At 33.9% G+C, this 17315-nt stretch overlaps 1 protein-coding gene across 1 annotated transcript; it reads left to right on the plus strand.

Moving 5' to 3' along the window:
* The first annotated feature begins 4716 nt into the window (after positions 1 to 4716).
* On the plus strand, positions 4717 to 15023 carry LOC133875599 (agamous-like MADS-box protein MADS2). Its single transcript, XM_062313776.1, has 8 exons — positions 4717 to 4901; positions 13033 to 13111; positions 13382 to 13443; positions 13549 to 13648; positions 14161 to 14202; positions 14284 to 14325; positions 14414 to 14550; positions 14939 to 15023. The coding sequence occupies exons 1-8, from the start codon at positions 4717 to 4719 to the stop codon at positions 15021 to 15023; spliced, it is 732 nt and encodes a 243-aa protein (XP_062169760.1).
* The last annotated feature ends 2292 nt before the right edge of the window (positions 15024 to 17315 follow it).

Consider the following 17315-nt stretch of genomic DNA (forward strand, 5'->3'; position numbering starts at 1 on the left):
TATTATTATGGATCACATGCAGGTCATCCTCATCATTAGAATCATTATGAAAATGACTCAACATGTTCAAGTGTCACCCACTCTAGACCCGTTCCCACTTCATACAGAAGTAGCAAAAGCCATGTAATTTCCATTCTCACTAAGGGATTCATAAGAGTCATTAGTGTTTGTCTCATCACTTGCAGTAGCATTCATGGCTTTTCCTTTGGACTTCTTATAATTGGGACACTCAACCCAAATATGTTCAAAGCCAGAGCACTCACAACACTTGATGCCTAAAAGTGTGATGAGTCAAACACTTTAAACCTAAAAATTTCATCTTCCTTCATTATAATATCTTTAAACCTAAAAGTTTAGAATTTTTCGTAGTTCTAGTATCTTTATATGTAACATCTAGAATGCCTCATACTTGGCAGTTTCACAAATAGATGTCTTGTTGAACTCTTCTGGTGAAATAGCCATAAAAATAGCATGGAACTCATTACTATTCCAATTGCATTCATTCAATTCATCATTTGTCCACATATTGATCTAAATTTTTAGGGGGTTTTACCCCATCAGTGATTGTTGTGGGTTTGGATCAACTCTTTTCAACTGAAACCCAAGTTTGCTCATTTAAGGAGTTAAGAAACACTTTCATGGTCACCTATCAATAGAGATTATTACTCGCATCAAAGTAGGAAGTAACGCTAAGGGACTAAAATTTCTAAATTAGCACCAAGGGTCAAGGATTTCACTGAAGAAACTAATCCTAATGAAGTAAACTTGCTCTGATACCAATTGAAAAAGAAAAAAGAAAAAAGAAAACCCAAACGAACACCTTGAACGGGTGAATAGTTGTTTACAAAAGATTATCGCAATTTGAAGGGCCCAATGAATATATATCTCAATTTGGTGAAAATATATGGTTATCAACTTAGTCAATTTTCAGTATAATCACCACAAATATAATAACCACAATACAACCAATAAAAAATAAAGAGATTTAACACAAGAATATTTGTGATGAAGTAGAAAACTTTTAAATAACTCTTTAAAAGAAAAACAACTCCAGATGTAGCTAATCTCATAAGAAAGTTCCATTTTGTCTTATATTACTTATTTGATTGTAATCAAAAGATTGATCACTTGGTTTTAAATTTGTAATATGTGAATATCGCGTCTTTCTTCTTGAAAGAGTATATTTGAGATTCGAAAGCATCTTTGTTACAACTAGGCTATACTTACAAAACCTTTGTAGTATAGACATAGACTTGCAACCCTAACAAACAACCTATTTGCCTCCCAATGCAACGGATGTAGAACTCTAGCATTCTTCTATAAAATCTCCTACATGAACGAACTATTTAGCTTACTGCAAATCAAAACTCAGGTGCACCAATGAACTCATTGGTGGTAATTTACCAAATAGGTAGAGCTAGTTTCCATGGTTTGAGAAACTTTCAAGAAATTTTTGTATTTTAGTTTAGACACAAAGAGCTTAGTACTCTCACTTCTCATAGAAAATCATGAAAAGTAGAGGTATCTAAAATTTGGATAAGAATCTTAGTTAAATAAGGAAAATCATGCAAAGCAACAATTGGAGTTGAGGGAGGCCTGAGCGAAGTTTCTATTTGGAGTTTTAAATTGGTTGGCTCGAGCAGCTGTCGCGTGAGGGATCGAGCGAAGTTTCTATCTATGCTTGGACCTTTTTCGCTCGAGTGTTAGTCTCACGGGGATCAAGCAAACATTCAGATTAAACTTTGAACTTGTTTGGTAGAGCCGGAGTTGCGCGAGTTGAGTAAAGTATCGAGTACTTCATCAAGTTTTTTTGCTTGAGCGTGGATCAAGTGAGGGTAATATAATGTGAGTCTTCATAAACTGGAATTCTTGAATAAGGCTCAATCCTAACTCAACTATTATTAATACGAGCCAAATGAACCATGTTTTGATATTAGGATAATGATAAATTGTTGAAATGTTAGTATTTTTCTCAAGGTAGGAGACAGTTGATGGAAAATTAATTAAAATCCTGAATCTATTTGACAATAGACAATCTTAATTATGGGTTATAAGAGTGAATTATGAAACCTGCTTGACATATGATCCTAAAAAGAAAGAAATGGTTGTCTTTTTTTAGATAGATCCTCAAGAGTGATTAATGTCTATTATGAGATTATATTTTGAGTTACAATCAATTCCTTGTGAGGATTACCCGTTTCTTAGGGAAATCACCGACTTTCTTGCTCCAGAATATCTCTAATATCTTTAGCTCCAAGGGGAGAGAGAGAGAGAGAGAGAGATGAGGGTATTCTAAGAACTTCAGGACATTTGATTTGAAATTGATTGCTATAATGAACTAGTCGGATTTAAATCGAGTTGGATTGCCATGTGTTATTCGGGCACATATCCTTTAAAATTTTCACAAAATGTTTAACATTTCTTTCGAAAAAAAATTATCATAGACACAATATAACGCCCTTAGAAATTAATTAACTGATAATTAACTTCACGATTCACATTCCAATCCCATTCCACAAAGAATAAGACTCAGGGATCTCTACTCCTCAAAAAAAGAATACTACACAGCGAAAACATAAAAAATTCTATCAACATTAATTACAACCGGAACATCTACCAAAAATCATTACATTAACTAAAATCACGCTAAACATATCTTTGATGTAAAAGATAAAAAAAAAAATAAACCTTAATAAACATTCTGACCTCAAATGATAAGCCTACAACATCACCCAAAAGTACTAATTACCATGAGTGATCTTCAGAATCTTACAATCAGTCCTCAAACATAACTGGATCAATATCACTACGCCACTACCTCATTAGCCTTGAGGTCTATCTGATTTGGCGGCCTTGCAGTGGCTACCACGAACTTTTGATGATCTCGCAGTGGCTACCAAGAATGTTCGATGGCCCTGTGGCAGCCACCATGAACTTATGGTGCTAGCCCTGTAGTAACCGCTAAGAACGACCATCGCGAAACTTTCGGTGGCCGGTGGCTGCCATGAACTTCTGATGGTTAATTGCCTGCAGAAATGTTTGACGGCCCCTCAATGGCCACCATGAACTTCTGGTGGCCACCAGGATTACTGTCCCACTAAAGATGTGCTCACATGGAATAGTATTATAAGAAATAATCTCTTGTAAATATTGTGATAGACCACAGTATTAGCATATTATATCAATGATTAAAATTCACTCTCAACCCTCAAAGTGAAATAAGCAATATACTCAAAAACCTCAAAGCTCATGAAAAAAATATGAATTGAACAGAAGAAGTTATATGGATATATATTATGTTTGTATGATGGATGGTTAAAAAGGATTAAGAGTACTTCACATAAGTTGAAAGTCCAACCTATTAACGTACGACAGTCGCACTTCTTTATGTAATCTGAAATTCATTTACATTATTTTATGCACAAAGTGCCATATCCAGTTCCTGTGATCACTTACATTAAAAGTACTTATTCCACTAATTATAGAGCATGAAGTACAAACATACCCATTTGGAAGATAAGGGGTAACCAGATTCTGAGTTGGTTGTTAGGAAGATTTTGCTCTTTGATGATAAGAATCTAGATCTACCGTCCCTTCTATTAGACTAATGAACTACAAATAGCTTGTACGAAATGCTGTCAACTATCATTATCTGTTCACTTTTCACTTAGAGAACAATATATGGTGTTGCAACTTGAAAGGCAAGGTTGGACATACGCACGTACTGATCTTCTTATATTTTTGTTTTGAAAAAAAAAAAAAAAATGAATACAACTAGTTATCATAGTGTTATGTCCATCCAACTAGCTAGTTACACGAGGTTATATATATAGCTGCTCCCATCTATATATTCTTACCAACACTTGCGGAAAGATGCACCAATTCTTAGTGCATATATATATGGCTTGCTGGCTTACCTAATGCATGAAACCCATCATATCACCAGCCCAGATTTGACATACTTTCACAAAAGAGTAGCTTGATAGGCTAATCTTAGTTCATGTGGTTTTTGTAACTATTTATGTTGCCATTAGCAAAAATTCTTCCAGTTTAAGAATAATAATAATAGTAATAAAAATATATCAAAGAATTCATACAAAATATCAAAGTAAAGATGCCAAGGTTTGAGACTTTTTTGGAACGTAAAATTAAACAAAATAAATCTAAAGGTTTGACCCATAAAAGAAATTAATATAAAAAGAAACTAGGAAAATAAAGAAAGAACAAAGGTTATCCATGGTTACCTGGGAAGGAAAATATACAACAAAAATACTTTTACTTCTAAGGCATATATAAAAGCGATCCGCTGCGGAGGAATCGACACGTGTACAACCAAAAGTTTGGTACTTTTAAGGTTGCTGCTGACGTCCAGTAGACATTACGAGGTAACCTAGACTAATATGACCTAGTAAAATTAATATTCATCGATCTGGTTTAAGAGATCTGTTGCTCATATTAATGTCAGGTGGTCAGTGAAAGTGTGTAGATGGAGGATGCAGTGAAAAACACGGTCAATGAAGTGAAACAGATCAAAACCCACCTGTAGATACTCTACAGTATACATAACAAGTACAAACATAAACATACAAACACTTTTTTTTTCTCAGGGTTTTCCATTTCTCTTTCTGTTCCTTTTTAACCCTAAACCAACAGATTCTTTAAGAAAGTTTGCTCATCCTTTAACCGAAACAAGAAAGATCATCTAGAGAGAGAGAGATGGGAAGGGGGAGAGTTGAGCTTAAGAGGATAGAGAACAAAATCAATAGGCAGGTCACATTTGCTAAGAGAAGAAATGGGCTGCTCAAGAAGGCCTATGAGCTTTCAGTTCTCTGTGATGCTGAGGTTGCTCTCATCATTTTCTCCACCCGTGGCAAGCTCTATGAGTTCTGTAGCAGCTCTAGGTATCTCTCTCCTTCTCTCTCTGTATTTGTCTGTTTGTATTTATATATGTGTGTGTGTGTGTATGTTTGTTACTTTTGCCTTTTCTTGCTTGATGTGTGTTTTTGACTTGTTTTTCTGCAAGATCCGATCCGTGCTTTTTCTAAACCTAGATATTGTTATGGCGTGACTTGAATAAGCTTTTCATTCAAAAACACAAAGAAAAGCTTTAATTTTGATTTCATTGAATTGTTTGGTTAAGGTTTTGATCTGTTTTCTGAGCAAGTTTTTGTTGATCTATCATTCAAGTGATCAAAGTGGAGCTACCTGTGGGTTTCTCTCTTGAAGATCCAAGTTTTTTTTTTTTTTTTTTTTTTTCTTATATTTTAATCAAAACAAAATTCATATACTTACTAATTAAGAATTTGTTGTGTTTTTTGTAATGAATCACTTCAATAATTTATGGATATATGAGATCCTCTTCAGTGATCTGCTTATAATACATCTTTGATTTCTCTCTCTCCATCTCTCTCTCTCTCTCTCTCTCTCTTTCTCTCTCTCTCTCTCAAAATTGAAATCAGGTCATTACCGGAAATCATCAAATGAGTCTTAGATTGGTATTTTTGTCGACTAGACTTGTTTAGAAAGTTCTATACTGGCTTATTTTGAAAATTTAAATTATTGAGTTGGTTAACTTATTGATTAAGAAGAAAAAAGCTGGAGCAACTTGACCTAATTATCACTTTTCTAGACTAAAAGAGAGACGATTAGCAGTACTGGTTTACTGTTATGATTCGGTGACAGAGATGTGATGTTTGATGTGTTAGTACGCTGGAGTTTGTGTTGCAATTACAGAACTTTGTATAGAGAGAGAAGCTGCCTGATAAAGCTGCAAATTTTAACGAACCCTTATAACCAGTGTACAATAATCCTTTGGTTTTGATAAACAATAATATGTTTTTAATCTCTTTTGAAAAAGGAATTTGTTAGCTATCTTTTTTAAAAAAAATTAAAAAATTAAAAAATTTTCAATAATTAAAATTTTTTCTTTTCCTATCAATTGCGACCTAATAAATCCAACTTTAAAAAATCCGTGTCCACAATAGTTAACTAATTGTGTTTATTTTATTAACCTTTCTTTATTTTGCTGTTGGCTGTGTTTATGCTTTTACTGTCATGATAAATTATAATCATTCTAACACAAAAGAGCTATTAAGCTCCATTTTTTGTTTTAAAAGTTGCCTTAATTAATATTTGTTTTGTTAAGTACTGTAAAGGGTAGAATTTCATCCTCCCTCCCATCTGTTATTACAATATGAATCTGTAATATGGTCACTAAAGGATCCATTGAGTTCTCATTTTTACATTGCAAATTAACTAGTTATGAGAAAAAAAAAAATTATATGCATAGGAGTCTATTTAAATTTATTGGAGATAAAGACATGATTTTGCCCGAGGTTTTAGAAGGAAAAAGTAGTGAAAGATTTGTCTCAATGCTTTGAAACTAGGCATCGATCGAGTTAATTTGCTTAAGAGTATGTTTTCTTGCTTCTAGTGATAAGAAGTTCAGTATAGAAATTGTTAGAATCTTAATAGAGTTAGGATTAGAAATCCTAATACCTTTTTTTCTTAAGGATTGTGTATCTTCTTAGAATTATAAGCTAGTCATATTCTTTCTCTATTTTTGAACCCTAGTTTCCTTAGGAGAGGATTAATATTTTTGCTTTATAAATAAAGTCCATGTCATTAGACTTCTATACACACAATATCCTAGAGGGAGTTTGAGGTTTCCTAAGAAGGATTAGAGAGATTCATTGTATTTTTCCTTGATAATATATAGTAAACAAAAACTATGTATTCTTGTTGTTGCCTATGAACGTAGGCAATTATATTGCCAACCACGTTAAATTCATGTCTTGATTTTTCTTAATTTGTTACCTATAAACTATAGTTATATACTATATTGTATAATATGCCTTATATATTACATATTATATAGATAAATGTATAGAGGTTGCTCATAAACTAGGACTTAAAATCCACTTGGATCACTCATAAAAAAATTTAATGGCTTAGCTTGAGTTCGAGTTGAGCCAAGTTTGTTGAGTACCTGGATTGGCTTGAATATCATTCTCAACAAACTCAAGCTGCATAAGCTTCCAATGAGCTGAGCTTAAACACACATTTCATAGCTCGGCTCGAATAGGCATCCTCATAAACGAGCCAATCTTGAAGTGCTAAAGCTCGGCTTGACTATAGCACTAGGCATTAGTAAAATTTTATCCACCTTTCTTTTTTGCAACCTTTTTAGCCCTTCGATCTCTTAAGCGTAATCTACAATACCATTCCTATGTCTCATTAATTGCTTCCAACTATTTGAAACACACCACCAACCTTAGACTAATAGTCACTGTCACGTCTCATTAACCGTCCAACCCTTCTTCCGCCGCATTAATTCTTGCCAAATACTTAGCACCAAATACTGATCGGATAAGTGGTTGGGCAGCCCAATTTTTATTTGGTCAGGTAGGTCCCATAAGTTATCTTTCACAATCACCTACCCGAATTCTCTCAAATTCGGACAAATAATTTAAGAGGATTCTGATCCATCTAGAACGAATTAAGATCCTCTCAAATCAACTGCACCCTTCATTCTTATTCGTCTTATCTCTCTTTTGAATCAAATCGTCCATTATCCTTAGTAATTTCGCCCCTTTCAAACTCCTCGGTCCTCATTCCCAAGTTTTCTTCCCATCCCTAACTTCTTTCTATGCGTCCAAATTGAAACCCTAAATCTTTGGTTTATTTCACGCTCCTTTTTCCTCATTCTCTCTTCCATTTGTTTTTTCTCCAGACAATCTCCACTAATATTTTCCCCTTTTTGAGCTCCCTTTGAATCCTCGTTGCTCCTTTGGTATCCATGGCCAAAGAGCTACCATGGATTATCAAGACTCTTTCATGTGTTTCTGCCGTTGCCTTTCTGTCTATTCTCTTTGATTAATCTTCATATGTTTTAGAAGAATCTGTAATGGCAAGGAACACATTAAATAGAAAGTATTGTGTCACCATTATTTTAATTTTGGAGATGATTTTCTACATCACATGGGTGGGTTTAGGAATGTTGGATGTAATTTTTTTTCCCAGCCTGTTGTGTCTATGTTTGCCTTTTGTTGTTCTTTTGGATCTGACGTTGCTTGGAGGTGCTAGCTCCATGCTCTTCTGTTCTGTTATTCATTATAGTTTTCTAGCATTTTAATGCTGTTGATCTTGTCCATGCTTTTGAAGCAACAACTTCGTCATCCATATCCATATTTGAGGTTGCGGTGGGATGAGAATGAACATGGCCAAGGGCCTAGCTTCATTGTGAATGCACTTGATAGATCGATCTTCTTCCTCTTCCTTATTTAATTTTGTCCATTCCGGTATTTGATAACTGAGTTGAAAAAAATAATCAAGCAGATAAGTATTCAATAAGGGCTCGACTAGATACCCTTTACAAGTTCGAGCTCAAGCTTGATCGACCTAGTTAAAGATTTTATGAGCTAAGGTTGAATAGATGTTCAAATTAAGCTTGGCTCGATTTTGAGCCGAGTTTAAACATGCATATACTTTGGCCGAACTAAGTCCGAAAATTCAATACTCAATTGTATTCAATTGCATCCCTAAGTAGAAGTACTCTTGCATGCATTTACGTCCTGGAGTTGGCAGAAAAGAAAAGGAAAAAAAAAAAAAAAAAAATTAAAAATCTTGCTTCTTGGGCGTCAATTGTTTGAGAAAGCTGGTTTATTTCTTTTAAACATGCTTTCTTCTTGCATAAATTTTCATAACCATTTTTTTTTTTCCTATATATTATAAGTACCGTGCATGAGATCTATAAACTTAACTTAATCATTCAATGCTTTAAAATCCACATTTTACGTATATTATATACTGCAGTTGACCTTAACCTCTAGGAGGACTATCATTCCGATCTTACATGTGTCTTTTGACCTTTTTCCCATAACTTCAGTATACCAATATCCATCATTCGGATCCTAAAAAAGGTTTATCCAAATGCTTTAACTTTTTATATATATATATATATATATGAAAATTTATAAGTTTAATAGTTTATTAATATTTAGTATTCTAACTATAGTTAACTTAGTTACTTAGTATATATTAACTAACTAACTAGTTATTATGTTAGTTTATTAATTAATACTTATACACTATAATCTTATATTTATATAACATATTACTATTTATATATGCTTACATGTTTATACACACACACTAACGAGTTGAGTTTAGTCAAACTATATTTACGTGCATTAACCAAGTCTAACCGAGTTTAGACGGATATGTCTTATTAATAATCAAGTGTCATTTTGTATTCACAAATGGCTTGTATATTAAATGAACCAAAGTAGGGTTAAATTTATCCTTGTTGATTCTGTTAAAGTGTCCTACATCGCCAAGAGATACATGATCTGGACACTTTATAAGTCATGGTGCCCCCTCCTCTCTCAAGGCGTCTTTTGAGAGTGAGTAAGACCTATGGACTTTTACAGATTCCAAGCAAATTGTCGAACAGAATTGTTCATTTACCACCTAGTTCTTCCTAATGTTGGAGTAACATAGGAAAAGGAATGATAGTTTTTGTTGTTGACATGGACTTCCAGAGAAGTTGATCAGGTCTAGATTGCATGTTTATATTGATCTCGTGATTATTTCTCAGTGAATATGCATGGTAAGACACTGCAGCTGATAATTACATGCATCAGATTCAGAACCATTCCTTGTTCTAGCTTCCCATTCTTACTCAATAAGGAATCTATGAGTCTTATGGATTGAGCAGCAGAAATATTGCCTACTTACTAATTATTTGTGTTCTTAGTATATCGTGGTGATGCTCCATAAGAATGGACTGATATTTGCAAAATAGTAGTTACTTAAATTGAAATATATTATTATAGGGTAGAGATTTTAAAATTATTAGTCATTATTTTTTATTGAATTGTTGTTGATTTTGACACTTTGGTATATAACTTAATGAGGTATAATAAATTAAAAAAAATAATAAGAATATTTTAGAACTAATAAAATCGAAACCATGTACTTCAAACTAGTTAGCATATGATTTTAGAACTCAATCACAAAGTTAGTTTAGAAAATGTAATTAAGGTACTAACAAGTTTATTAGGGTTAAAGATAGTGGTTGATAACTATCATTGTTTATTTATCTTTTTAGTTTCGTTTTTAGGTTATTTGTTTAAGCATTAATAGGCTATTTGACTAGATTTTAGATATGTCTTTTTGTACAATTGTTTTGTTTCTTTAAGTTTTCCAGGATGATGGTAAATGTTTGGTTGACAAAGAAATTTGAAATGGATAATATTGTTATCTAACCAAGACCGAACAAGACCGAAAGGAGTCGTGTCTGGATTAGAAAACCCCCATATATAGGCCAGGCTCAACGTTGGTGAAACTCTAGTATTTAGGGTTAGCTTATCTTTGTAATGTCTTATCACTCTATCTTTCATTAGGGTTAGGAGTTCTAAGGAATAAGAAGTTATTTTAGAAAATAACATTAGGTTTGTTCTATCTTTACTTATATTCTACTTTATTTAAAGACATGGAGCATGAATTAAAAAAAGGAGACAAATTATTGCCATAAGGAGACCTAGAGTTCTTCAAATTATCTTACCATGGAGGTCTAGAGTTCCTTGAACTATCCTACTCAAAGGCCATTATTACTTCCCTATCGATAAGAAAGATCCCTTTCATTATCCATATTACACCCATCACACTCGAGCATATATATATATAACAATTGGTATTATCAGAGTCAGCCATACTTGAATAAAGGTTGGAATGCCTCGAGCACCAAGTTGAGTTAGAAGTGGGTTCCTTGAACTTGGGGCAACAAAGGATGAACGGGTTGCAAGATCATCCGATCAAACTCAATCTTAGAGAAACTCTAGTGTTTAAGGTTATCTCATCTTATAAAATAACACTAGGTCTATCTATTATGGATGCCTGCTCCTTGAATTATCCTACACAAACACCATAATTATTTCCTTACCTATAAGATAGATCTTCTTTCACTATCCATATCACGCCCACCACCTCCCCCTCCCCCTCCCCCTCCCCCTCCCCCTCCCGACAAACACCCATACCATGACTCACCCTAGACGCCTCCCTTTTTTTCCTGGTACTAATCCTCGTTGGAAACTTCCTGGCCACCAACCCAGCCCCCACTAGAGTCAGCCTCCACCAACAGAACCCCCGACCACCCCCAACTCATCATAGATGCACACACCCTTCTCTCGGCGACAACTCGCTTGTACTCTTTCAATGTCAGCAATGCACAAAGCTTGATAGAACACTTATATATATAGATGCTAAGAAAGAAAGCGAGTACTCTTACATCTAGAAGGTTTCTAAAATTAATTTCCAATTGAACTTTAAATGCTTTATCTTGTCACTAAACGATGCATCTCGATTATTCTAGATATCGAGCTTGATTTTCATTAGATTGGCTAAGTTCAAGTCATTAGTCTCTGAGAGATCGGATCATGTTGCCGGCGAGTGGGAAAGTATCGAATCGTTTTCTTTTCTTTCTCTTTATAATTTTAAGATTCTTTTAGGAGCTATCCAATATAAAAATTTTACTCTAATAGAAGACTGGTAGAAGATATAAACTATGATGATCAATGTTATTATCTTGAATGCATCTTAACGTGTTTGAATGAGGTTTTATTAGCAGAATTTGTGGCAGCAATGAGGACACCTGTTAGTTTTACAGCTAAGCAAGCAGCTGCAGCACCTCCTGTGAAGATTTTTGCAGGAATGGCAGGTCCTGAAAGGAAGGGTTTCCTTCAGAGGGGGTTTCTCAACCTGAGCTCGGCTGTGAAAGCCCCTACTCATTCCTTGCTTGTAGAATCGGTCTCATCCTTGACTTGGGAGGTTAAGGATGATGGGGTGATAGGGCTAACCTCCCTCCTTGAGTTGTCGCATCACTCCTTTCTTTGAAGAGGGCGATGGTTTATCTCAATCTCAGGAGTGGCCAGTAGGGTTTGATCCGTCTGGGGAGGTAGTTGTGTGGGAGTAGGATGACGAGATTTGGGATGTGATGTCCCTAGATTGGGTGATGGATGGTGTTCATGGCCAGGATCTGTCCTTGGCTATCCTGGATGTCACTGAAGAGGAGTTTCATCGGGAAAAAATGATAGCACGCCAAAAAACCAAAGGCAGGAGGAAGCTGTTGAACTTGAAAAGCTCCATTAACTATGGCGATGCAAGCGAACCTTCTAAGCATTGGAAAAGCAAGGCTCACATGACGGAGTGTTGCGTGCCTTTTGTGGGTCTTGAGGTTTTAGGGTTTTCGGATTTAAGCGCTTAGGTCCTTGTGGGTTTGTTTGGGTTTTTTTTTTTTTCTTTGGTTGGTTGGTTTGGTTGTTCCTGTGTACTTAGGGCGCCATAAGCTTTTTTTTTTTTTTTTTAAAATAAAACTTTTCTTACTTATCAAAAATAAAATAAAAATAAGGTTTCTTGGAGTGGGATGATATATGGGTATGCTAAGGTGCGTGAGAAAAGGGAAGCTTTGAGACTTTTTAAACAAAATTCATTTGGAAATTTGAATTTGATAATTTCACATTTTCAATACGAACAATATTGCGATTTTAGGGTGATAGTCAAACATTGAAAAATCAGTATTTTCCCAAAACATCTTTACATGTTTACGTTGCTATAAATGGAACCTAATTTCATTTTCTTTTTCCACCACCCAAACCTTGAAAAATTGAATGTACATCAATTGTCTTACTATTAGGATTAAAGACATATAATGAGGATTTACTAATGGGGTATTGTTGTTCTTTTTTTTTTTAAAGATACTTTAATGTGAGGGTTGTAAGGATGACTGGATGTGGTTAAGGATAATATCATATTGTACCAAAGTTCATACTGTATCTTGCTTGATGACTTCATTGTAGCTATTTGGAATTTTAAACATGGTATCTTCTTGCTTCAATGATCTAGTTTTTTTTTAGCCTTTTGCTTTTGTAATGTAGTAATTAAATGATTTTATCATTTTTTACATTTGTGTGATTTGTAATTTTAGCTCTTAAACAAATGTGCTTATTATGGTTTTCTTTTTCTCCTTCTTAGTATGATAAAAACACTTGAAAGGTACCAAAAGTGCAGTTATAGTGCACTGGAAGCCAACCGACCAGCCAATGAGACTCAGGTAGCTCGACATTTTTTATGCCTCTGAGAATGAGACAATATTCTTATCTAAAACGTATCACATTTTAAGCACATTGTAGTAAAATATTATAAGTTTTATATGTTTCCTAAAACTTATCCATATTACGACATATGATACTTAATGCCCTTTACTACAACCCATATATATATATATATATATATATGTATTTTTTTTGGTTAAGCATAGTTTCCATTTGAGCAATTTCATTTCTTGAGAAAATCATTTGTTATTAATTATGTGCCAAAGCAGAGCAGCTACCAGGAATATTTGAGGCTAAAAGCAAAAGTTGAGGTCCTACAGCAATCTCAGAGGTAATCACAAAGTTCTCGGTACTATTGATATTTTCTTATTAAACAATCTATTCAAGCAACAAGAATGGTAGAATTATTTTGAGTTCTTGATCTTGAGTGCTGTAGAAATCTCCTTGGGGAAGATTTGGGCCCACTAAACTCAACTGAGCTGGAGCAACTGGAGCATCAATTAGAGACATCCTTGAAGCAAATTAGGTCAACCAAGGTAAAAAAAAAAATTAAAAATTAAAAAAGAATTTGTGAGACTCTGCAGCTCATATATTTAGGCTAGTGTCATTCTCAATAACTAAACTATATTATCTTTGGTGATGTGCACCCTCTCGGCGTTGGAAAGGGAAAGCTCACATAATGTAGTTTTGAATGCCTCATGTGGATCTTGGGTTTTAGGGTCTAGCGGGCTTGTTGGGTTCTCTGTTTTTGGGCTGGTTTAGTTGTTCATGTGTATACTACCTGTGTGCACCTTATGCCTTTTTTTTTTTTTTTTTTTTTTATATATATATTTTTATTACATATAAAAAAAATAAAATAAAAACTATATTATGTATCAAATTTATTGATGCACTAATACTTCTATTGGAGTTAGAAGTATTAATGAACTAGTCTTGGGTGCATGATGACCTGATGTTTTCTTATCAGGAGTTAAAAACTCATTGCATTTTTTAACTGCTCACTATAATGTCTAAGAGATTTTCTGACTGGTTATTACATGTTTTCCAGACTCAATTTATGCTCGATCAGCTTGTTGATCTTCAAAATAAGGTATGTGTCTCTCCACATGTTTGTTATTTATTTGCTTCTATGCAATTCACTATTATATATATTGCCCCTATTTTGGTTTAGGAACAAATGCTGGTGGAAGCTAACAAGGCATTAAGAAGGAAGGTACCTATTCTAACGCTTCATGCCACTCTAGTTGATATTTATTATAGGCTTCAACATAAATTTATGCCCTGAATCTTTTCTATCACAGTACGAAGAAAGTGATGCACAAATTCCCTTTCAACTAACATGGGAAGCTGGAGGCCAAAGCATTCAATATAACCGCCTTCCTACTCAATCAAACGGGTTCTTTCAACCTTTGAGTGGCAATTCCACACTACAAATCGGGTATCTTTGAAATTTTTAATATTCACTAGTCCTATTCGAGAGAAAAAAAAAAAAAAAAAAGCCTACAGTATCGTGACCAATTTTTTTTTTCTTAAAAAAATAAAATAAAATAAGTTTTCTAATTCTTTTATATATATTCTAAATTTTGTATAAGAGGATTTTGTCATTTTTTTTTTTAATACAAATGGAGTACATTGCAATTTTCTGATTGTTTAGGAGAAGAAGGGGGGAAGGGGGGGGGGGGGGGGGGGGGGGACAATGTTTCAATTGAAAATAAGGAAAATTTTGCAAATTAAATTGTCTAATAGTAAAAAGGGGTATGCATACTTTTCTTTTTCTTTTTTTCTTTTTTTTTTTCTTTTAATTGAATTTTCAAAATTGTTTACAGATACAATCCAGTGGGCCCAGAGGAGATGAATGTTGGAGCTCCAGTGGAAAATATCCATGGGTTCATTCCAGGGTGGATGCTTTGACCTGGATTTGCACAATAATAACATTAATTCCGTCCATGGATATATATATGTACCAGATTTTTATATTTTATCGTTTTGGTTGTTGTGATGTTTAATACAAGTTGTAATTATCATTGAAGACAATAAGTAAATATGTCTGAGTGGTAAGAATGTAAAAGACAAATGTGTTAATATTTGATAAAACAATTGAACGGTTTGTGTAATATACTAATATATATGCTTGGTTTGTTTTTTAAGGAAGTTGTAAGACATTCTGATTATTGATTATACTAGTCATTATTTGGTTGGTATCTAAGCATTTTCATGTATATCAAGACAATAATAAATTCAATGTTTCTCTCAAAAGCCAAGATAGACTTTTAGGGGATATAGAGCTACTTCTAGGTGGAGCTTGCCTCTCACCAAAATAGCAAAATATAAGGAGACCAATTTGGGGTGCAAAAGCTTGCACTGTAATAAAGATATAGAGAGATATGTGTGAGTTTAGTCTAGGCTATATATCAAATTCGTTCAAGATTCAATACATACAAATGTCCTTGTACTCTGATTTATTTCAACTTCCCAAGGCTACGAACAAAATCAGAATGGTTCTGACATGGTAGGCTAGTAATATGAAATTGTGGATTGAAGTTGTAAAGAAATTCAAGAAAAGAGAAAAACAACGAATAGAATAAAGAAAAACTCTAGCCGCCTCAAGGAAATAGACAATTACTCTGAATATGCGAAAATATTATTCTCAAATCGAAGTATCAAACTAAGCCCACAAACCGAGCTTAAATAGCTGAGGAAACTGATATTTTTCAAAAATGGCAAAACTCTAATTATTGCATAAAATCAAAATAAGAATTAAAATAAGGATTCTGCAATTTAGATAAATCTGGTAGTAAAATCCCTATTAAAACGAGAAAGCAGTATTTTCAAAAATGGAAAAAATAACTTAAAATAGTGATTTGGATGGGGGGACAGTACATTTTTTAGCTTGAAAACAATGCTCATCAAGTGTATGTAGATGGCCACAACATGCGATTATGATAATTGTAGCCAAATTTATGCCCAGTTTATTGCACATTGCACGATATTACCCTAGTTACACCTATTTCTACTAATTCTTACCATTCTTGCATTAATCTCCATTGTAAAGATATTCCAACGCTATTAATTCAATATCTGAAAACTTAGAATTCATCGATTATCGTGCATCTATATAACGCCAGACTTTTACCAGTTTGTTGGAAATTGGAAGCCACACACACACTATAAAAGAGAGTGAAAAGGAAGAGAGACAATAAATTGATAGAGGACTTTGTATACTTTTATTCAACTTAATTCAAAATAACTTGCTTACATGGGTATTTATAGGATACAAATGACCCTTCTAACTTCTTCACATTAACTCCATTCATTTACATCTCAAATAACTCCCATGTAACTCCTATGTAAAATAACTCTTGAAAACACAAAAGACACAACCTCTTCAAGTCACTTAATTAGTAACTTACAAGAATAAGAAAAGACTCAAATAAATGTTATTAAAAATTAAGTTTATTATTCAACATCCCCTTTTAAACTTAATTTCCAGTGACTCCAAGTAATGCTCGTAGCTTACTAAAAATCTCATTCTTTAGGGGCTTTGTAAAAATATCCGCAACTTGATCATGAGTCTTCACAAACTTGAGTTGTACCTCCTTCTTGACAATGCACTCTCCAATAAAATGATACCTCGTGTCGATGTGTTTGCTCCGATCATGAAATACTGGATTTTTCGCCAATGCAATTGCCGACTTGTTGTCAACAAAAATTTCCGTAGCATCCTCTTGTGGCATGTGTAGCTCTTTCAACAATTTCCTCAACCAAATTGCATGACAAACACTTGATGTAGCGGCAACATATTCAGCTTCACATGTTGAAAGTGTCACAATTGGTTGCTTTTTAGAACTCCAAGTAAATGCCGAACTCCCCAAATAAAAAACAAATCCAGTTGTTCTCTTTCTATCATCTACATCTCCACCCCAATCACTATCACTGTAACTCACAAGTTTAAATTCATTAGAGGATGGATAAAGTAGACCAAAACCAATTGTACCTTTGACATAACGAAGAATTCTTTTAGCCGCCTTGAAATGAGTTGTGGAAGATGTTTCAATTGAAAATAAGGAAAATTTTGCAAATTAAATTGTCTAATAGTAAAAGGGGGTATGCATACTTTTCTTTTTCTTTTTTTTTTCTTTTAATTGAATTTTCAAAATTGTTTACAGATACAATCCAGTGGGCCCAGAGGAGATGAATGTTGGA

This window comes from Alnus glutinosa, chromosome 8, assembly GCF_958979055.1.
Source record: "Alnus glutinosa chromosome 8, dhAlnGlut1.1, whole genome shotgun sequence".
In the NCBI taxonomy this organism is placed as follows: Eukaryota; Viridiplantae; Streptophyta; class Magnoliopsida; order Fagales; family Betulaceae; genus Alnus; species Alnus glutinosa.

Coding starts and splice junctions, on each gene's coding strand:
- LOC133875599 (XM_062313776.1), top strand. CDS start 4,717: ATGGGAAGGGGGAGAGTTGAGCTTAAGAGGATAGAGAACAAAATCAAT. Junction 13,444..13,548: donor GTCCTACAGCAATCTCAGAG/GTAATCACAAAG, acceptor TGAGTGCTGTAG/AAATCTCCTTGGGGAAGATT. Junction 14,203..14,283: donor TTGTTGATCTTCAAAATAAG/GTATGTGTCTCT, acceptor ATTTTGGTTTAG/GAACAAATGCTGGTGGAAGC.